The 23,063-nt window shown below is 44.4% G+C and overlaps 1 protein-coding gene across 1 annotated transcript in view; it reads right to left on the reverse strand.

Moving 5' to 3' along the window:
- The window catches only part of LOC139274634 (solute carrier family 35 member F2-like), a 94,751-nt gene that overhangs the window by 62,219 nt on the left and 9,469 nt on the right, over positions 1-23,063 (reverse strand). Inside the window, exons 2-6 of the mRNA XM_070891312.1 lie at positions 21,037-21,212; positions 20,786-20,913; positions 18,652-18,811; positions 7,029-7,185; positions 5,687-5,739 (exon numbers count right to left, since the gene is read on the reverse strand). Coding sequence (XP_070747413.1) covers positions 5,687-5,739; positions 7,029-7,185; positions 18,652-18,811; positions 20,786-20,913; positions 21,037-21,212 — 674 coding nt within the window. The remainder of the gene's footprint in view (positions 1-5,686; positions 5,740-7,028; positions 7,186-18,651; positions 18,812-20,785; positions 20,914-21,036; positions 21,213-23,063) is intronic.

The following is a 23,063-nucleotide window of genomic DNA, read 5'->3' on the forward strand; positions in this document are numbered from 1 at the left end:
ATGGAGTATAAAAGCAGGGAAGTCTTGCTACAGCTATATAAGGTATTGGTGAGGCCACACCTGGAATACTGCGTACAGTTTTGGTTTCCCTATTTACGAAAGGATATACTTGCTTTAGTGGCAGTTCAGAGAAGGAAAATGTTGGAGTCCATTATTAAAGAAGCAGTAGCAGGACATCTGGAAAAGCAAAATTCGGTCAGGCAGAGTCAGCATGGATTCATGAAGGAGAAGTCATGTTTGGCAAATTTGCTGGGGTTCTTTGAGGATGTAACAAACAGGGTGGATAAAGGGGAACCAGTGGATGTGGTGTATTTGGACTTCCAGAAGGCATTTGACAAGATGCCACATAAAAGGTTACTGCACAAAATAAAAGTTCACGGGGTGGGGGTAATATATTAGCACGGATAGAGGATTGGCTAACTAACAGAAAACCGAGAGCCAGAATAAATGGTTCATTCTTGGGTTGGTAATCAGTAACTAGTGGTTGCCGCCGGGATCAGTGCTGGGACCCCAACTATTTACAATCTATATCAACGACTTGGAGGAAGGGACTGAGTGCAACGTAGCCAAGTTTGCTGACGACACAAAGATGGGAGGAAAAGCAATGTGTGAAGAGGACACAAAAAACCTGCAAAAGGACATAGACAGGCTAAGTGAATGGGCATAAATTTGGCAGATGGAGTATAATGTTTGAAAGTGTGAGGTTATGCACTTTGGCAGAAAAAAATCGAAGAGCAAGTTATTATTTAAATAGAGAAAAATTGCAAAGTGCTGCAGTACAGCGGGACCTGGGGGTCCTGGTACATGAAACACAAAAGGATCGTATACAGGTTCAGCAAGTGATCAGGAAGGCCAATGGAATCTTGGCCTTTATTGTAAAGGGGATGGAGTGTAAAAGCAGGGAAGTCTTGCTACAGATTTACAGGGTATTGGTGAGGCTATACCTGGAATACTGCGTACAGTTTTGGTTTCCATATTTAAGAAAGGATATACTTGCTTTGGAGGCAGTGCAAAGAAGGTTCACTAGGTTGATTCTGGAGATGAGGGGGTTGACTTATGAGGAAAGGTTGAGTAGGTTGAGTGGATTGAGAACTGGTTGGCAGACAGGAAGCAAAGAGTAGGAGTAAATGGGTACTTTTCAGAATGGCAGGCAGTGACTAGTGGGGTACCGCAAGGTTCTGTGCTGTGGCCCCAGCTATTTACATTGTACATTCATGATTTAGACGAGGGGATTAAATGTAGTATTTCCAAATTTGCAGATGACACTAAGTTGGGTGGCAGTGTGAGCTGCGAGGAGGATGCTATGAGGCTGCAGAGTGACTTGGATAGGTTAGGTGAGTGGGAAAATGCATGGCAGATGAAGTATAATGTGGATAAATATGAGGTTATCCACTTTGGTGGTAAAAACAGAGAGACAGACTATTATCTGAATGGTGACAGATTAGGAAAAGGGGAGGTGCAACGAAACCTGGGTGTCATGGTACATCAGTCATTGAAGGTTGGCATGCAGGTACAGCAGGCGGTTAAGAAGGCAAATGGCATGTTGGCTTTCATAGCGAGGGGATTTGAGTACAGGGTCAGGGATGTGTTACTACAGTTGTACAGGGCCTTGGTGAGGCCACACCTGGAGTATTGTGTACAGTTTTGGTCTCCTAACTTGAGGAAGGACATTCTTGCTATTGAGGGAGAGCAGCGAAGGTTCACCAGACTGATTCCCGGGATGGCGGGACTGACATATCAAGAAAGACTGGATCAACTAGGCTTGTATTCACTGGAGTTCAGAAGAATGAGAGGGGATCTCAGGCGGGACTGACATATCAAGAAAGACTGGATCAACTAGGCTTGTATTCACTGGAGTTCAGAAGAATGAGAGGGGATCTCATAGAAACGTTTAAAATTCTGATGGGTTTAGACAGGTTAAATGCAGGAAGAATGTTCCCAATGTTGGGAAAGTCCAGAACCAGGAGTCACAGTCCAAGGATAAGGGGTAAGCCATTTAGGACTGAGATGAGGAGAAACTTCTTCACCCAGAGAGTGGTGAACCTGTGGAATTCTCTACCACAGAAAGTTGTTGAGGCCAATTCATTAAATATATTCAAAAATGAGTTAGATGTAGTCCTTACTACTAGGGGGGTCAAGGGGTATGGCGAGTGTTATGTAATGATGTGTGTATCGTCCCAGTACCTTAAATGTATTGTAAGTACTATGCCACACCACAGAGAGCGCTGCGGTGGGAAACCCTGGTAGCACCTGTAACAAGGACTATATAAGGCTGACCACCATACCTGGGAGGCACTCTGGAGCTGAACAATAAAGGACGAAGGTCACAACAGTTAGACTTACAACAGACCGTGTGGAGTCAGTGATTTGTGTGCTACATACACCACATTGGCAACGAGGAAGCGGACGAGCTCCACGCAACCATGGCTACTCTGGGCTCGCTAAAGGATTTTACCGTGGGCAATGATTGGGAGGCCTTTACGGAAAGGCTCGAGTACTACTTCACAGCAAATGACCTGACGGAGGACACATACGCAATGAGAGATAACCGTAAGGCGATATTGCTCTCCAGTTGTGGAGATGAGGTTTACTGTCTCGTCAGGGATTTGCTGGCACCTGGGAGCGCCAGGGACAAATCATACGAGGAGCTGACTGAACTCATTCGTGACCAGTTGAAACCGAAGGAGAGCATCCTCACGGCCAGATACAAATTTTACCATCACTGCAGACCTGAGGGCCAGGATGTCACCAAATATGCTGCGGACCTCAGGAGACTCGCGGCGCCGTGTGATTTTGGGGCACACCTTGACGAGGCTTTGCGGGACGTTTTCATTATGGGGATTGGCCACGAGGGCCTCCTTCACAAGCTGCTGGCCACGGAACCCACAGTCACTCTGACAAAGGCCATCGCCATCAGCCGGGCACATATAATCTCGACTTGCAGCACCAAGCAAATAATCCACACAGTCTCGAACCCGGCAGGCACTGTCCACAGGGTAGCGCCCACCACGGACAAAACTGCAGAACGTGGCTCTGCCCAGGGCAGAGAGCACGGACCTCGGGATCCTGGAGCTCAGAGTCCGCCGAGGGGGGCCAATCAAGCAGCACCATGCTGGCGCTGTGGAGGAAGCCATGGGGCTCACCGGTGCAGGTTTGCGGAGTATACGTGCAATACCTGCCACGTTAAAGGCCACCTTCAGCGTATGTGTAAAAGAAATCGGACTCACCGTGTGGCTGAGGAGATGGGGGATGATCCACTGTTCAGCGAGGATCAGGTAGAAGATGATGAGGTGTTTGGACTGTATACGTGCACCGACGATTCGCCCCCAGTGATAAGTGAAGTAAAAATCAATGGAGTCCCAGTGAGTATGGAAGTGGACACGGGCTCGGGTCCGTCGTTGATGAGTCAGAGAACTTTTGATAAACTGTGGATTAACCCAGCTGCACGACCCAAGCTGGTCCTGGTCACGGCGAAGCTGCGTACCTGCACCAGGGAACTAATACCTGTTCTCGGCAGAGCGATGGTGCAGGTATCCCATGGAGACGAGACGCACGCTTTACCTTTGTGGGTCGTTGCAGGCGATGGGCCGACACTCCTCGGCCGGAGGTGGATGGGGACGGTCCGTGGGAGCTGGGAAGACTTCATCACTCCACAGGCTGCTGCTCCCCGGGGTGCTGCCGTGCCCCGGGTCCCCAGAGAGCAGCGCCGACCGAGCTGGAGCTGCAGCCTCAATCGCCACAGGCAAACCCCAGGCCTGGACCTCACACAGAGATCCTGCAGCCTTAATCGCCACAGGCAAGTCCCAGGCCCGGGCCTCACACAAAGATCCTGCAGCCCCAGCCCCCACAGGCAAGCAGCCCTGCACAGAGGGGCCCAAGGGTGGGTGGAGGTTGAGCCGGCGGGACGCTGTGGGCGGGGTGCTGAGGGATCCAGGGGCCGGCGGATCGGAAGAGCCCCGCAGAGGAGCTGTTACTGTCGGGCGGCGGCAGCAGCTGGAGGTCGGGGGCTACAGACGCCGCGGGGGACGCGGCAAGTGCAGCCGCTGGAGAGGCCACGACGGCCGCAGGAGAGGCAGCAAGTCAGGTGGCAGCGGAGGCTGCGACGGCGGAGGGCATTCGGAGCGGTGGAGATGATGTTATGTAATGATGTGTGTATCGTCCCAGTACCTTAAATGTATTGTAAGGACTATGCCACACCAGAGAGGGCGCTGCGGTGGGAAACCCTGATAGTACCTGTAACAGGTGCTATATAAGGCTGACCACCACACCTGGGAGGCACTCTGGAGCTGAACAATAAAGGACGAAGGTCACAGCAGTTAGACTTACACCAGACCTTGTGGAGTCAGTGATTTGTATATACACCACAGCGAGAAAGCAGGAATGGGATACTGAAGTTGCATGTTCAGCCATGAACTCATTGAATGGCAGTGCAGGCTCGAAGGGCCGAATGGCCTACTCCTGCACCTATTTTCTATGTTTCTATGTTTCTATTCATTGGAATTCAGATGAGAGGTGATCTTATCGAAACGTATAAGATTATGAGGGGGCTTGGCAAACTGGATGCAGAGAGGATGTTTCCTCTGATCGGGGAGACTAGAACTAGAGGGCATAATCTTAGAATAAGGGGCCGCCCATTTAAAACTGAGATGAGGAGGAATTTCTTCTCAGAGGGCTGTAAATCTGTGGAATTCGCTGCCTCAGAAAGCTGTGGAAGCTGGGTCATTGAATAAATCTAAGACAGAGATAGATAGTTTCTTAACTGATAAGGGAATAAGAGGTTATGAGGAATGGGCATGGAAGTGGAGCTGAGTCCATGATCAGATCAGCTATGATCGTATTAAATGGCGGAACAGGCTCAAGGGGTAGTATGGCCTACTCCTGCTCCTATTTCTTATGTTCTTATGTTCTTATTAATGGACTATAATTTTGTGAAATGTTGTAAAGCAAAACCAGAAATTGCATGTATTCCTGATGAGAGTAAGTTATTTGTTTGGTTTTTCCTCCGATACAGCAATTTCAATGTTTCAGCCTTTTAGTGCAAAATTTGGATACTAGGGCAGTAAATCATGCTGTAAAAATTCATGGGGTTTATTGTGATTATGACATTAAGACAGGAGAAGCAATGGTATCCATGACTGCAGTTTTGCACTTTGACTCCTTTGAGAGCAACACACACCACCAACTCTGGGCAAAGGATTTTTCTTGGTGAGCAAAGTATTGAAGTAGAAAATTAAATAAATAGAGTAGAGTTCTCCTTCAACTGTTGTGCCACTCAGAACATACACATCAGTTGAGGACAGTGTTAGTCTAGACTGTGATGCCACATGTTGTCAAATAACCTGCTGTAACTCACTGCCTCAGCTTGCATTACACCTTCTTATGTGAAGTATTTGAGGGCTGCCATTGTCGCATGAAACTGTACAGCAGCATAATTTAGTGCCTTCAGGGGAGATGGGGAGAATATTAGAAGAAAGCAACAACAAAAATTGGCTGCTGCTATGTTGAAACACCAGCATTAAAATATCACAGTTTTATCCATGCAAATTAGTGCATTTCATTAGAAATAACCAGAAAAGAGTGATTCTCTTTTTTCTAGACTCTATTCATAGTGTAAACCATAAAATGAGTATGATGCAGTTCAGTGGAAATGTTCAAATGGTACATATTCTCACGAGTGAATGCTTACCAACTTGCCAGTTCCAATTAATGTTTGCAATTGCATTATGTTCCAGAATGCTTCTACAACAGAAAAAAAAGAAAGGCTTGATTTTTAAAATTAATACCAAGGGTACAAGACCATTCATAGCACCATTTTTTTACAAGACAGATCGCTTTCTTTCTCTTTTTCTTCCTCCCTCCCACTTTCTTTATCTCTGTTTATCTATATCTCTTCCCTATTGATTTTCTTCCAGGTATGGTAATAGTAGCTTATCTCCCACATACTATATATTCCTGAAATATGCTATCAAAAATGAACCTTGGTCCTACTATATTAGTAGTAATGCCACATAACTGCATGTCTGACGTCACTCTCATCTTGGTTACTCAATTGCCTACATCATCATTCAGAATAATCCACATCTCCTCAACAGCACCATTAAATAGCCCAAACCTAAGCCAGCAGCGTGACCCTTAACCACCTCCATTACCAGCTAAGTCAGATTTTTTACAGGATGTAATGATGCAAGACGATAATCAAACCAAGAGATTTGCTTTTGTGGTTTATGCTATTATAAAATTTATCCCATTCCCCATTGCTCAATTAATATCCGATATTTCACTGGCAGTTATCTAACAACACATGTGAATTATACTGCATATTGAAGTATTGGAATAATAGTTATATATTTGTATTGTCTATGCGGAGCTGTCACAATGAAGGAAATGCTAAGAGTGACATTTACTATCAGCAAAAGTGACACACTTTATAAACCTATTCAAAGATACGGAGCTGTGCTTATTTTTCAGGCTAACTTAAATCAAATAGGTCACATTTTTAAACCACTCGTAATGAGTAGTTCTTGACCAGGACTGTTATATGTTACTACTAAACCTGGTTGAATTGGAATAAATTAATTCAGGTTCTGGCTAGACACCATGGGCTGTTTGCTCGATCATGATTCATAACCTGGTGTACATTACAAGATTCCATAGCTCTCCTCAGGAAACAGACTTTCTCTTAGATGCCTAATATTAAATGGTAAACAAAGGTTACACGCTACTGAATAGCAGAATACCCAGTTAATTATATGCCTGAGGAAGGCAACCTACAACTAAATCAAAATGCACTTTTTGATTACTATAATCTCTCGTTCTCATTTTGTCTGCTGTTTGTAGAATAAGTGTAGACATTCACCCACTAATCTATCATGGGAGCTGTTTTCTATAGTTCAATATGGAAAGCATTGATTGAAAAGAAGCTAAACTTAAGCTAACATTTTACTTATGAACACTGCTTTCTATTGTACAGAGAACATTAAAACACAGTTATATTGGAAACAATTTAGAAAAACGTTGCCATTCCTTACAGTTGTAAACCGCTAAAGAAGGTTGCAAATAAGCCAAGCATTCCCAGGAACTCCTCTCTGCTAAAGTTTTTCACAATGAATTCTTCAGACACATTAGAAATTCCGTAACAAATAGCACCCCCCAGGACCAGCAGGTCTCCCAGCAACTTGTTGTTCCCTATTAAAAAAAAGACACCAAATTCTCTTAAGAAAAAAAATCAAACCTTTAATAACAGTGCTTTTTAGAATAAATCAGAACAATATTTTGAGAATATGTAGCCACTTTCTTGTGTTCATATTTGAGCAAAGAAAAATATTAAAAGCATTTTTAGTGAATACCTGTATATGGAACAAACTTCCACAGAAAGTAATTGACTCAGAGTCAATCGATCAGCACCTTTAAAAAGGAGCTGATCTAACATCTGGTAAAAGTGGGATTGAGCTTATAAAGAAATTTATTACACTGCCAGGGAGATATAATGCTCCCTATAGTATAGGAGGGAAGTTCATGATAAAATAATGATGCACTAACTCTGGGTGGAGCATGTTAGTTGTGCCAAATGGTCATTTTGTGTTCTGGATTTCATTTTTTTTTAAATATTCGTTCACGGGATGTGGGCGTCGCTGGCAAGACCAGCATTTATTGCTTATCCCTAATTGACTTGAGAAGATGGTGGTGAGCCCCCTTCAAACATATGAAAAAGGCCAGGTATATACAAGCTGGCCCATGCAGTCTGTTCTATTCTGGCATGGTGTAACACTATTAGCCCAATGCCTCTTGCCATGCAACCACAAAATCTGCTGAAAACGATAGAAAAAAAGAGAGAAAACCTTAGGCTCTTTTAAGGGAAAACCCCTGAAGGCGATGGAACAAGCTTCAGGAGACGAAAGTGACTGGGCGGCACGATCCCCAATGACAAACCTACCTTCTATATGTAAATATGTTAGCCACTCTCAGGGACTCACCCAGTTCCTTTTCAATGCTTGCAACAAATCCGCAATCACTGCCTGTGCTGACAACTTATTCCGTAGGTTAACAAATCTGCAAAAAGAAGTATAGTCCTCCTAGCATCTAGAAACATAGAAACATAGAAAATAGGTGCAGGAGTAGGCCATTCGGCTCTTCGAGCCTGCACCACCATTCAATAAGATCATGGCTGATCATTCACCTCAGTACCCCTTTCCTGCTTTCCCTCCATACCCCTTGATCCCTTTGGCCACAAGGGCCATATCTAACTCCCTCTTGAATATATCCAATGAACTGGCATCAACAACTCTCTGTGGTAGAGAATTCCACAGGTTAACAACTCTCTGAGTGAAGAAGTTTCTCCTCATCTCAGTCCTAAATGGCTTACCCCTTATCCTTAGACTGTGTCCCTGGTTCTGGACTTCCCCAACATCGGGAACATTCTTCCTGTATCTAACACGTCCAGTCCCGTCAGAATGTTATATGTTTCTAGGAGATCCCCTCTCATCCTTCTAAACTCCAGTGAATACAGACCCAGTCGATCCAGTCTCTCCTCATATGTCAATCCTGCCATCCCAGGAATCAGTCTGGTGAACCTTCGCTGCACTCCCTCAATAGCAAGAACATCCTTCCTCAGATTGGAGACCAAAACTGAACACAATATTCCAGGTGAGGCCTCAACAAGGCTCTGTACAACTGCAGTAAGACTTCCCTGCTCCTATACTCAAATCCCCTAGCTATGAAGGCCAACATACCATTTGCCTTCTTCACTGCCTGCTGTATCTGCATGCCAACTTTCAATGACTGATGTACCATGACACCCAGGTCTCATTGCACCTCCCCTTTTCCTAATCTGCCGCCATTCAGATAATATTCTGCCTTCATGTTTTTGCCACCAAAGTGCATAACCTCACATTTATCCACATTATACAGCATCTGCCATGCATTTGCCCACTCACCTAACCTGTCCAAGTCACCCTGCAACCTCTTAGCGTCCTCCTCACAGCTCACACCACCGCCCAGCTTAGTGTCATCTGAAGACTTGGAGATATTACACTCAATTCCTTCATCCAAATCATTGATGTATATTGTAAATAGCTGTGGTCCCAGCACTGAGCTCTGCGGCACCCCACTAGTCACTGCTTGCCATTCTGAAAAGGACCCGTTAATCCCGACTCTCTGCTTCCTGTCTGCCAACCAGTTCTCTATCCATGTCAGTACATTACCCCCAATACCATGTGCTTTCATTTTGCGCACAAATCTCTTGTGTGGGACCTTGTCAAAAGCCTTTTGAAAGTCCAAATACACCACATCCACTGGTTCTCCCTTGTCCACTCTACTAGTTACATCCTCAAAAATTTTTAGAAGATTTGTCAAGCATGATTTCCCTTTCATAAATCCATGCTGACTTGGACCGATCCTGTCACTGCTTTCCAAATGCGCTGCTATTTCATCTTTAATAATTGATTCCAACATTTTCCTCACTACTGATATCAGGCTAACTGGTCTATAATTACCCGTTTTCTTTCTCCCTCCTTTTTTTAAAAAGTGGCATTACGTTAGCTACCCTCCAGTCCATAGGAACTGATCCAGAGTCGATAGACTGTTGGAAAATGATCACCAATGCATCCACTATTTCTAGGGCCACATCCTTACGTACTCTGGGATGCAGACTATCAGGCCCCGGGGATTTATCAGCCTTCAGTCCCATCAATTTCCCCACCTAATAAGGATTTCCTTCAGTTCCTCCTTCTCACTAGACCCTCGTTCCCCTAGTATTTCCAGAAGGTTATTTGTGTCTTCCTTCGTGAAGATAGAACCAAAGTATTTGTTCAACTGGTCTGCCATTTCTTTGTTCCCCATTATAAATTCACCTGAATCTGACTACAAAGGACCTACGTTTGCCTTCACTAATCTTTTTCTCTTCACATATCTATAGAAGCTTTTGCAATCAGTTTTTATATTCCCAGCAAGCTTCCTCTCATACTTTATTTTCCCCCTCCTAATTAAACACTTTGTCCTCCTCTACTGGATTCTAAACTAGTTCCATCCTTAAATATCTTCTACTTATGTCCCTTAGTGCTCCTTAACCTATCCAACTCGAATAGTCTATCAACTTGCACCGTCTAATTCTTTCATTGAAAAGACTTCAATCAAATCTCCCCGAAGTCTACACTTTTCTAATGTAAAAAGCCCCAGCCCGCTTAAACTAGATATCAATCTATTGGCCCTCCTTTTAAACTTTTCTTAAACTGGTGACCAGAACTAACTAACATCTTACAGGGGAAATGCACTTACACAAGAAGCAGACTGCACACCCCTGCCAAACCCACACAAGCATGCTTATTAACACAGATATACCTACTTGAGAATATCTGGTGAGAATTGCCTTCACAGGCCAAGGTTCATTATGGGGAAGGCAGTGACAGAGTTTGTACCATCTGCTGCAAGCTGACCTGCAGACAGACTCCACCACCGGAATGGCAATGCCAGGATACTGGAGGTCACCACCACCATCATTGTTTGTGCCTCTGGATCCTTCTAGTCTACCACAGGGGACATCTGTAGCATTAGTCATTTTCATTGGGCATAAATGTATCTAGAAAGTCAGTGATGCTTTTTTTGTTCAATGAGGAAAATACTTTTTCACATTCCAAAAAAGCATCAGCAGAATGAGATGGCACTGCAATTCTTTCACAAGGCAAGATTCCCCAAGGTCCAGGGGGTTATTGATGGAATCCATAGCCAATGGACATCCACACCCAAAATCACAATGCCAAGGTATTTGTGAACCACAGGGGTTTCATTCCATCAATATCCGGATGGTCAGTGGCAGCAAAACAGAACTTTGAAGGTCAATACCCCTTTCTGAAGCAACAGTCATGAATCTTTTACTTTAAGGTAATCCTCTGAGCCTGGCTTATTTGAACAAGAAGGCAGATTGGCTCCCAAAGGATGGCTCCTGAGAGACCAACATTACTCCCTGTGGCCCTGGTTAATGGCTCTTGCAAGAACTAAAGACAAAACTAAGTGCAGATACAATAAGGCCCATACTTCTAACATGTGATATAAGAATCAAATATTTGTATCTTGAAGTCGGGCTTTAGATGCCCAGATAGATTCTGACCACATTGCAGTGCAGCCCTGTTAGAGTATCCAAGATGTATGTTGTATGCTGCACGACTTTGCCATCTAAATAGGCCTAACTATAAAAGAACTGAAGGAGGAGGTGCATCCACAAGCCAGGCCAGATGAGGACACTGGCAATGACCCGTAGGATGTCACCAGGCATTCATAGAAATCACATTTACCTAATTGCCAGAGCCAACCATGAAACTACGTTGTTTGCACATAGGAACTATGCAGTGCCTGAGTACACTTTCACCAACATGGTCCTCTGCACTGCTGAAACTACCACGGATGCAAATCTACTGATTCCTTACTCTGCACTGTTAGAAATAAACTGGAAAAAGTGGGAGTGAAATATTTTTTTGACTATAAGTTTGAAATATATGTATTTATCCTAGTGCTTCCCTTTGATGACAGTATAGGATTTGTGTGTCCTCAAACCTATTCTCGTGCTTTTTCTAGGTGTTTCCCCAGTGAGAGAAATAAGTGAGCTCGCAAGCTGCTATTTGCCCATGGGAACTCCTTGGGATTAAGGTGGCCCTGTATCTAATTGTGCTGGCCTTGAGATAGTGCTTAAATTGGTACAACAGAGGTGTCATCTTTCGAATGTGATGTTAAACTGAGGCCCCGTCTGCTCCCTCAGGTGGGCGTAAAAGATTCCACAGCACTTCTTCAAAGAAGGGCACAGAAGTTGTCCCCGGTGTCTTGGCCAATATTTACCCCTCAATCAACATCATTAAAAAACAGATTATCTGATCATTATCATATTGCTGTTTGTGCAACAGTGACTACAATTCAAAAAATACTTCAATGGCTATAAAGTACTTTGGGACATCCTGAGGTTGTGAAAGGCACTATATAAATACAAGTCTTTCTTTTTGGTGCTCCCTGAAAGACAGCAGCCTCATTTGTGACTAATTTAGCCATGTCTCTGCTGCTGTGCACTCCCTCAATAAGTTGAATCATCTTCGTGGGAGCTGACCTCTGGGCACCAATAAGTAATGAAGCTTTATGCAATGATGCTCTCCATTTGTCGCTCCCCAGCATCCGGTCATCCATAGCACAGTGTGAGTATTCATGAGAGATACTCCCACTGAGCACAAGAATTTTGTTACTCGGGGCTGAGCTACAAAATCCCTCGGAGACGCTGCGGGGGGTCAATGTGTTACAGTTTGAGAGAAAACATTTTGGGGCATCCATACTTCACATAATCTTTCTATAGGAAATAATTAGATAGCCTTACTTTGGTACAGACTTGGATGCCTGAAAATGTTTTATGAATCTGCTGTTGGCATTCACAATGACCACCGTCCCCTCCAGGCACTGCTCTCCTGTGGGAGGGTGCCCTGGACTGCAGAACAGAGTAACCCTTCTTTGGTGCACTTGTTGCAACAGTAGCTACAGTTCTACTTCCGAAAACCATACACTTTTTGTATGACGCAGCTTCATCGCTACTCAGCCTGTACCTCTTTTAATTCTGCAACAAGTAAGAATCATGCTGCAGTCTTTTAAATTCCAGCACTTGCACAGAATATCCCATCTCTCCAAATTTACAAACTCCCAGCGATAGGCTCAAGTCATTCTGCATAGTTAAAAAGCTGCAACCTGGAAGTTGGAGCTCATTGCTATGTGTCCAACTGTAGCTTGCACTTTGAACCAACCGCCGCACCTCCATCACTATCAGGAAAGGCAGTGCACTTCTGAACCTCACCCATGCGGCCATTATTCAAATGTGTGTCTGGACACTGAGTACCATAGTACTATCCAGTCTGTAAAGTTAGGGCTATTTATGGAATCATTTGTTCTTGTTCAGTTATGGCCAAAGATTTATGTCTGGTCATCCTAGTTTTTCCTTTAAAAAGCTTCTGTCAGGCTCATTTGATTATAATTTGATACACATTGTTCTAGCTTTGGTGAAGCCACATTTGGAATATTGTTTGGAGTTCTTGGCATCTTATCTTCAAGAGGTTATTGGTTTATTACTTCTTAAGAACAAAAGATAAAGTCAAGGATGAGAAAACACCATTCAGCCCATCTAGCCTGGCCCTCTAATACTCCATCAGGCATAGCATTCAAAAAGAAAAAAGGATTTGCATTTATTTAGCCTCTTATCACATCTCAGAAATACTTCAAAGCAGCTCCTATACAATTTATTACTTTGAAATTCAGTAGCTGTTGAAGTTTAGGCAAATATAGCTGCCGTTTTGTGCACAGCAAAATGTTGAAACATTCGTGAGATAAATGACCAGTTATTTGTTTTGGCCTATTGATGAAGAAGAAATAGACACCAAGAGAACTCCTTACTCTTTCACATCTACCTGAGCAACTTGAGTGGGCAAATGGGGCCTTCAATTTAATATCTCATCCAAAGGATGGTACTTCTGATATTGCCACACAACTTCAATATCTGCTGATACTCAAGTTCTGGAGCAGGGTTTGAACCTATAAGTTATTGACTCAGAGATAAGAACGCTACCAACTGAACTAAATTGCACTTTGAACTATCCTGATAATGGAAGAGTTCAGACAAGGGCAAGGAGAGACTTAGAGCCCTATGTAATGATAAGAAATTTACAATCCAGGCCTTTACGGGGCCAAAATTGCCCTCTGCCCCAAATAATTCGAATTAAATGATGATTCTCCGCCCAAATTGATGGGGCGGAGAATCGATCGAAATTGCCAGCTTTTAAAAAAATTGTTGGGACGATGTTTGTAGGGCTGAGGGGGGGAAATGCATCAGGAGCGGGGCGGAAGGCAGGCGGTGTCATCAGCGCTGCGCCGAGCACGTCATTGTCGAGCCGTAGCCGCCATTGTCGAGCCGATTTCAGAGCCGGGTGACAATTAAAACAAAATGGCGGCCACAGCTGTGCACCCTCCCCTTTAAGGGCGGATGCGCTGCCCAACCACTGGCAGCTTTCTGCTGGGAAAAGTTGTCGGGGGTACCGACGGGCAGCGGCTCCGCCCCTACGGGACAATTTCCCTCGTGGGGCTGAAAGGGGTCGCCACGTACTTGATGGGGCGGGAACACGGGGCACGGTGGAAACTCGTTTCCACCACCCCCGACCCGAAGGCAATTTCGGATGGGTCAACCCATCCGCCTGCCCCCCTGCTCGGCAATGACGGGCTCAACACAACGCTGATTATACCGCCCGCCTTCTGCCCCGCTCCTGATGCATTAGAGGTGGTAATGGACCTTGAAGAGGGGAGCAATTTTGGCCCCTTGCTTTTTAAAATGCTGAGAAAAATAGAAGATACGGATGTAAGCACACTATTCCACATGAACTGTGAGGATAGAACTGTAGTGTATGTAGGCACATTTAGTAATGACTCCATGAGGCAGGATATGATACTTAAACTGTGTAGACCTGTAGTCCTTTATTTGCAGCTCCTCCAGTGAGGACACCAAACTGTGAGCTCCCTTTTATACTGGGTTACCCGCAGTGCGCAGGTAACCCTTAGGTCTCCAGCAGCAGCAACCTCTGGTGTACTGGTAAGGTGTGTACAGGCTAAGGGTACATTCAGTGTTAAGTAACAGTGTTACAGACGTCACACAACAAACAAGCATGCATATATAACAACACTCCCCTCTAAGCATTTTTAATATCCTTATGTCATGACCTGGGGAGGCGATCAGTAGTGGGTTATGGGAGGTTGTGGTGAGGGTTGTGTGGGTGCCAGGTATGATCCCTGTGCTTGAGGCAAGCCTCTTACGTTTCCCCTCCCTCACACACAGACCATGTGGGTGTCACTGTTGTGGGATCCCTCAGGGAGGTAGTCACAGCAGCAGTAGGTAGGGTGCATACTCTGTGATGTGGGTAATTGTGTGGTGGTGGCTGTGCTGCCCATTGGCCACTATCCCTGTAGTGGGTCTGCTCCCACTGGGTGTGTGTGTATCCTTCCAGGGACATTACATTTGTTCTAAAGGTCCAGGCTACATGGTCAGGTAGCCCGCTCGACCTGAGGGTCTCCCACAGGGGGATTCCTCTAGCATCAGTGTGGTCCCTGTAGAACCCAATGTCCTTTAGCAATGCCCTACCTGTATACATGACACCTTGGCTATGATCACACATAGTCGAGCCTACATTATAAATTACAGCATCTGCATCACTTTTGGGTGTCATAGTCTCACCAGACATGGTTACATTAGGCATTTCAAACTCTCTGTCATAATTATCAAACATAACAAACTTGTTCTTAACCTTACTTACACAAGCATTCATCTCATTAGTCACATTAGTTACACCAGCATCACAATTCATGATTACATTGCATACATTATCATACTTGCACCCTTTTATTGCATCTTTAGCTTTAAAGTCCTTGTCCTCATTTAGTTGAAACTATCCTTTTAAATTTCTTTGGTTACCGGTCTCCTTTAAGGGAGCCTTCCAATCCGATTGGTCGCTCAGTGCCATGTGTCGCTCCTCCAACGCTGCCCCTCGTGGCCATTTTGATTGCAGGTTCTTCTCCTCGTGGTGCGGGTGCCATCTTCTGGCTCTCCTCCAGTTAGGCTGTGATGGTCTTTTCTTCCACAGGTTCGGCCCTGGACATCGGGAATCCACTCCTTTCGATGATGTTCACCTCTTGGAGTCCTGCCCCGGCCCGGAAAGTGGAGTTTGGATTTTCGGTCCTGGAGATTTCACCGCGATGTTGTTGTGTCGTCACCGCGCAGTCGAGCTGGATGGTGGGATCTCTGGATGCAGCAATGGATCCATGTTTGCTGTCGATTGCTGGAGCCCGGAGGCCGTCGCTGCTTCGACCGCCTTGGACTGGGTTCATCCAATTCCTACCCAGCATCGTGGGACCATCGCCAGCTATGATTCACAGGGGAAGTTTGATCAACACGCCTCCCTGGAAGACCTGGACGGCCACGCTGCCAACGACTGGGATTTTACTTTTGTATAGGTGAGCAGCTTCGCTTGGACAGGATGCAGTTTTGGTCGATTGGCGGGATTTATCCAAAGTTTTTCAAAGGTCGTTTGGTTCATCACAGACTGGCTCGCCCCTGTGTCGATCTCCATAGAAACTGGGACCCCGTTGATGTCTACTTCCATCGTTCATGGAGAACTTTCGGTGGAGCAGGTAGAAATTCCATACTCTTCTTCCAGGGTTTGAGCAGTTTCACCTTCCTCTGTGTCGGAGCCCCGGTGATCAGCCAACTCATCAGAGACGCGGTGAGTACAGCTTTTTCTGCACATTCTCTGAAGGTGCCCTTTCTCTTTGCAGCCTTTGCATGCATAGCCTTTGTAGTGGCACTGGTGGGCTCTGCGGTTTCCTCCACAGCGCCAGCACGGGACCATCCGGTTTGCCCATGTGGCGGACTCAGGGTTGCTGGACTCGGGGCACATTCCTGCCTTTCGAAGTATCCATGCGGTGCACTGCGCTCGCCGATTTAGAGTCCTGGGTCAGTATTCACCTGGAGTTGCTGGCCGAAGCCATGTAGGCCTGGCTCACTTGAATTGCTTTCTGCAGGGCGACCGTGATGTCGGCAGAGAGCAACTTGTGCAGGAGGCCCTCGTGGCCGATTCCGATGACAAATATGTCCCTTAGTGCTTCATTAAGGTGGTCTCTAAAATCACATGGTGCAGCTAGTCTTCTTAAATGTGCAGCATACTTAGTAATTTCTTGGCCTTCAGGTCGCCGGTAAGTGTAGAACCGGTGCCTGGCTGTGAGGATGCTTTCTTTTGGTTTTAGTTGCTCCTGTATAAGTTGCAAGTTCTTCATAGCTTTTGGTGGTTGTCTTCGCTGGGGCTAGCAAGTCCTTGACGAAACCATGGATGGTGGGCCCACAACTGCTAAGCAGGATGGCCCTGCGCTTGTTCGGTAGTGTGGCCGGTGTGTTCCTGTCCAGGTCGTTGGCTATAAAGAAATGTTCCAATCTTTCTACAAAAGCGTCCCAATCTTCCCCCTCTGTAAATTGCTGAAAGTTGCTGAGATTCGACATGTTGAGCGTGTAGTTCGTGACCTCGTATCCTCATCGCCAGTTGTAGTGTATGTAGGCACCTTTAGTAATGACTCCATGAGGCAGGGTATGATACAGTGTGCAGGTAACCCAGCAGCAGCACCCTCTGGTGTACAGGTAAGGTGTGTACAGGGTAAGGGTACATTCAGTGTTACATAACAGTGTAACAGACTTCACACAACAAACAAGCATGCATATATAACAAGAACTTTGGTACAGACCTCCAAAATTAATAAGCCCTACCAAAACCAAATATTAGAAAACTGTTTGCCACCCCACCTAATTCCCTCCGCCTCCTCCACAGAGTAGTGGATATGTGGGACAGTCTCCCAGCAAAAGCAGCTACAGATATTGCTATATCGATCAACTCCTTCAAAAAAGAGCGGGAAAATGTCTGTTTAGGACAGAATCAGAAGTTATGCAGAGATAATTAAAATTATGCTTAATTTGGAAAAGTGTAGTGTTATGCAGTAGGCAGGCGAATGATCAACATACATACACCCTTAAGGGGAAAGTATTAAAGAAGGTGTAGAAAGAATGATCTAGACGTTCTAGTGCGTAGATGCCTAAAGGTTCATGAGCAATGCTATGAAACGAAAGTTAGAACCAACAGGGTGCATTCATAGGACAATTGATTATACTACTTTGTCCTTGTATAAGGCCTTGGTCAGGCCTCACTTGGAATACTGAATCCAATTTTGAACTCCTCACATGGTGGGTGATATTGAGGCTTTGGAAAGGGTGCAGAGGAAGGAGTTGGGACTTTACACTTTAGAGAAGTGTGGACTGAAGGGTGATCTGATCAGGGTTTATAAAATGATGAAGAAAATAGATTGTGTTCCACTGAACAGTTTGTTCCAATTAAATAGGTTAAGGAGGGCCAGGGACACAATTTTAAGCTGTACAAGGCCAGATCTATGTTAGATGTCAGGAGTTGGTTCTTTTCCCAGAGATTAGTGGACCTCTGACACAGGCTGTCGTCTCATGCGGTAGATGCCGATTCACTGAATTCCTTCAAGAGAGATGGACCTGTTTCTGGCTGGGGCAGAGATCTCCTCTTACAAAACGTAGGTATTGCAAGGAATTCAAGGCCAGAGTGATCTCCTGGACTAGTTTTGATCACTTAGATGGTAGGGGAATTTTCCAGATTTTTTTCCACAAATTGGCCTGCGTTTTTATCTGTTTTTTAGGTGAAGAGGTATCACAATTGTGTGGGACAGGCTGGATGGACCAGAGGGTCTTTTCTTGTCTGTCATTGTATGTAAATGCTTTTCAAAATATACTGGACAGCAACTAGCCTGGATTAAATAGTGCTGATACTGATGTGTGGATATTCTGGAGTTTTACTTTGGAGTTTAGGAAAAAATATGTAGAACTTTCCCTTAGGAGGTGAACTAAGTAGAGTAGAGTTCATGATCAGGAAGATTGTATATGGCGGGACTATGCTTATGGGATGAATGTCCTTTTCTCAGTCCATGCTTTGTTTGCATTATTAAGCTCATACAACACTATGAATAGTCTGACTGTTCAAAAACATTTCATACAATTCCAGATCCAGCCAGGCCTTCTGCACCAATGAGTCTTACCTGTTCCTTGATGTTTTTCTGCCAGAACATCTGCACCAACCATAATCCCAACGCCCAACAAACACATTAAAATGGCCACAAAATGGGTGGCTTTGTATCTTGAATGTAAAATAAACCATGATAGGAACATCACCACAGGAATGGTAAAGCAATCTAGGAGCTGAAAGTGCACAACAAACACATGTTAACATGTAATTCACTTATATTTACATATACAGAGAGTGTGTTTTAATCTGTTTACCATTTGTTCTTTCTAGTACCTACTGAATCCATTGGAATTTTTTGCATTAAAATTAAATTTGAACCAATGGCAGGAATTATTGCTTGTACACATTGGCACCAGGAAGTGCCAGATTTCTTCATTTTGTTTCATAGTCTAAATCACTTGGAATTCAATTAATAGTATAGAAATTAAAGATTCTTTATTTAATTCAGACGAGGCTTTTCCTGCGAGTGGCATGTTTACCAGTTTTCTATCAGTTTTACCTGGTGGTAGTGCTGGCTAATATAAGCCATTTTCCTAATAAGATTCATACTGGTGTTTTGGGCTTTCCACTGGTGTAAGGAGATGAGGGTATTGGGGCAGGTACAAGACAATTATTGCCCAGTCTTGATGTCTGACATTCCTACATTACAACAGTGACTACACTTCAAAAAGTACTTCATTGGCTGTAAAGCGCTTTGAGACATCCGGCGGTCGGGGAAGGCGCTATATAAATCCAAGCCTGTCTTTCCTTTCCTTTCTGACTGTTTTGGAAATAGAGGCAATATTTTACAAAGATCTCTGTTCCACGTAGCTAGAGTCATGGGACAGGGCCTGGTCATTTATTTTCAGGCATGCTCATTTTTGACATCCTGTCTGTATTTTTATCCTAAGCTCAACAAGCCTCTTCACCTTCAGCCTCTACCCGGGGTTAAAATGTGCCAAAAGACTAGTTGGGCCAAGTGGCCTATTTCTGTGCTGTAGACTCAATGGGGGGAAAATTTGAGGCATTTGTGCCTCCCGTTAGCCCCACTGGGGGGGGGGGGGGCGTTAACAGGGCGCAAAGGACTTTTCGCCTGGGCACGGCACCGCTATTGACACCTGCAAAATTCCACAAGAGTTTAGCAGCGGTGGTAACTGGTAGCACCCTGCTTCTACCGGCAGCGCCCCGCTCCGCTGCGCCGGCGATTACAACATCATCACGATGCGCAACAACCCGTTTTCGGCCCAGAGCGGAAATTCAATAGCGCCCCCTGAAGCTGCCACTGTAGGCTGTTCGCAGGGAGAAAATTAAAGGGGCGATGCGGCAGGAAAAAAAATGTCCGACTTACTTGTGTGCCGAGCTACTGAAGGGGAGGGCCCTGTCTAAGCGCCAGCACTACGCGTCCCACCACATAGCGCTGCTAACTTTGCGCCCTGCTCCTGCCCCCGAGAGGATGTGCAGTGTGATATTTTGCGCTGCACTTCCTCTCGGGGGGCGGCAACCCGAATATAGGTCGCGGGGCGGGACGTCCGCGCCTGACGCAGGAACTCCCGCCCAAACAGGGTGGTACCAAATTTTGCCCCAATGTAAATGCTGCTGCCAGAATATTTCAAGGTGTACAATAATGATTTACTGCTGAAAGTCAAAAAAACTTATGGCAGCAAACTGTTGGTTTAATTTATAAAAGCACCACGTGAGAGGGTACTGAACCATGCAGAGGAGAAAGCCCCAAAGTCAATCCCTACTCTGTACTGAGTTAGCTGATCTCAGCCAGGGCAGCAGTGGGAACACTACAATTTTCCTCAGCACTCCCAAGGTAGAAAGGGGAAAAAATGTGCCAGGATTCCCACTCCTGATTGTTGTCTAATAATCCTTGTTGAAAAATACACATATGTAGGCACTGGGCAAGGACAGGATAGGGATTAGTTATAATGCCCTTCACCATTAAAAAGCCGACTGCTGTCACGCAAAAAGGATGTCCACTTGGGTGAAGTATCAGATGGCTGTTAAGATTCATGGTGCCATACCCGAGCATGATTCAACTTTAGGGCAGAGGAGAGAGAATTGGGGGTAAGGGTTAATTGTTTAGAAAACTCTTAGCACCCACACATAGGAAAATACAGGATATCACAACTGAAGTAATAAGGTTTATAAGGTTGAACACATACCTGAACACTTGTTAATGTTGTATATTGGTAAGCTTTGACTACCATGTAGTTTGCTTCAACATCAATTAATCCCAGCAGAAGATACTTCCACCATTTTGCCTTCAGTATTTGTACTAAATTGTCATCGCCTGGTTAAAAGTAAAATTAACTTAGCACTTCAATTTTGATGCTATAATTATTTTAACATCATACTGTACATTCTGCTGATTCTGAACATTTCAAACAGAATCTTCTTTTTGTTCACTACATACCCTGCCTGAAAGCCAATATCCCCGTGTAAACCAGGAACAATAGAAGGTAGTTGATAAAACCCTGAAGCATTGGAGTGTTCACAGCAAATTCATCTGCCAAATATTGACTGCTGATTGCAGTTCCACATAATAACATGGATAATCCTTGACCAAGAAGTAATACCTTTAGAAGGCTCCTAAAATAAATCAAGAATTCTGGTTAGTGCACAAACATTTGGTTATTTTGGAGCTAACCTGAAATATGAGCATAAAAGAGAAATACCTAACCATTAACCCCTAACAAGTACACTGTGACAGTTCCTTGGCTCCTCTCTAGGACAGGCTCCCTCACATTTAAAAAGCAGTAATTGACTGGACTTCTCTTTATTTTGTACATTTTTAATAGATAATTCAGTTATGATTTGTTGGGTGATTGATACAGTGTGACATCTGGAGTGTGACAGACAGTCTCACAACTTTGATGTAAATAGATAGCTACCTATTTAATTAGGTGGACTGGACAGGGCAAAGAGTAGAAGGAGCAGGAAGCAGAAGGGTGTGAGCTGGAGGCCTAGACAGAGGGAGCGCCTCACTTACAACAATATAGAAAAAGTCATTTGGACATTCCAAAAAGGATTAAAATTGTGAAAAACAGTGGAAAAGATTAAAACCAGATTACAACAGGTGGAACTAACTGAGTTTGAATGAAAATGTCTACCTATGCAAAAAAGTTACTGTGCTGTATTGGAATGTCTATGCATTGGGATAACTAAAATGAAGATGAGATCCAAGAGAGGAACAACCTCCCCCCCCCCACCCCAACCCGCCCCCACCGACCCCCCACCCCCCGCCGACCCCCGACCCCCATCCCCAACACCTGCCCACCACCCAAAAACAATCTGCCTCCTGTCCTTGGCTGAAACTTGCCAATTTTACGAATTGTCATACTGAATGAATGTGTTCAAATGAAAAGGTTCATGAAATAGTTGCTGCTATAATAAATCAGTCTGTATTTGCTTTTCTTGTTTTTCCTTTGAACCCATTGTTCTGCCCTCCTTCCCTGAAGGCACTGACTTATGCTTGTGTACAGTTCCATAAGTTCTGGTGGTCACCCAGTAACTTGCTCAAATAGTCATTTTTCATGTGTGAGTTAACAAGTGAGTGCTCTAGGACTATTTGACTGTGGGAGTATCGTAGTGAACCCAGTTTGCCTCACTCAATATCCACACTTCCCAGCAGGAGCTGTAGGCGAGCAATCGTGTGAGAGAATTCCGGCTGATGTTTTCCGATCTGCCATAGCTGTGATCAGTTAACTCCACACAGATCTCAGGTCCTCCCTGGCTTGTGGGGCTCAATATTACATTCAATATTTCCCTATTGAACCAACTAAGGAGCCCCCAAGTGGGTTTTAAGTTTTGAAGTGCCTCTAATTGTTGACGGTATAGGGGATGTGCGCTTTTAATTAGTGAGAAAACACCCAAACATGGGAAAAACTTCCTGCATATTTCACCACAAAAATCACTGCAGAATTTACCAAATTCTCGACCAATTTTCACTGGCACCAATTATAACTGGAATCTTTAAAGTAAGGTAATGGTTTATTTTGAACTTTTACAGTTTACAGATACAAATCATCAAATGTGCTAAATCATATACTAAAGCCATTCATCTACTGAGATTTCATGGATTTTAGAGGTAAAATATAAAGACAAACATTGAACAATAACTAGATTAGCAACTTCAAGAAAAATGACATCATTATTTTCTTTGTAATTAAAAGATTTGTAAAGCTGTTTGCATAATGTACTAGTAGAATATGAAAAGCTTTAATTTAATCAACAACTGTTCAAAGTTCAATTCCAGTCATCAGATCAGAATGTCGTGATCCATTTAGTTGAATTATGTGCTCAGATAATGAGGAAGAGTCCTCTATTATAAAAGTCAAAATGATGACAATGGTAAATCAGAGTCTTTAAGCACTTTTATTGTATTCCAACACCATCAACTCTCATGCCCAGGCCTCTGTTTTCTGAATGGGCCTACACAAG

The sequence above is a fragment of the Pristiophorus japonicus genome, chromosome 10 (genome assembly GCF_044704955.1).
Source record: "Pristiophorus japonicus isolate sPriJap1 chromosome 10, sPriJap1.hap1, whole genome shotgun sequence".
In the NCBI taxonomy this organism is placed as follows: Eukaryota; Metazoa; Chordata; class Chondrichthyes; family Pristiophoridae; genus Pristiophorus; species Pristiophorus japonicus.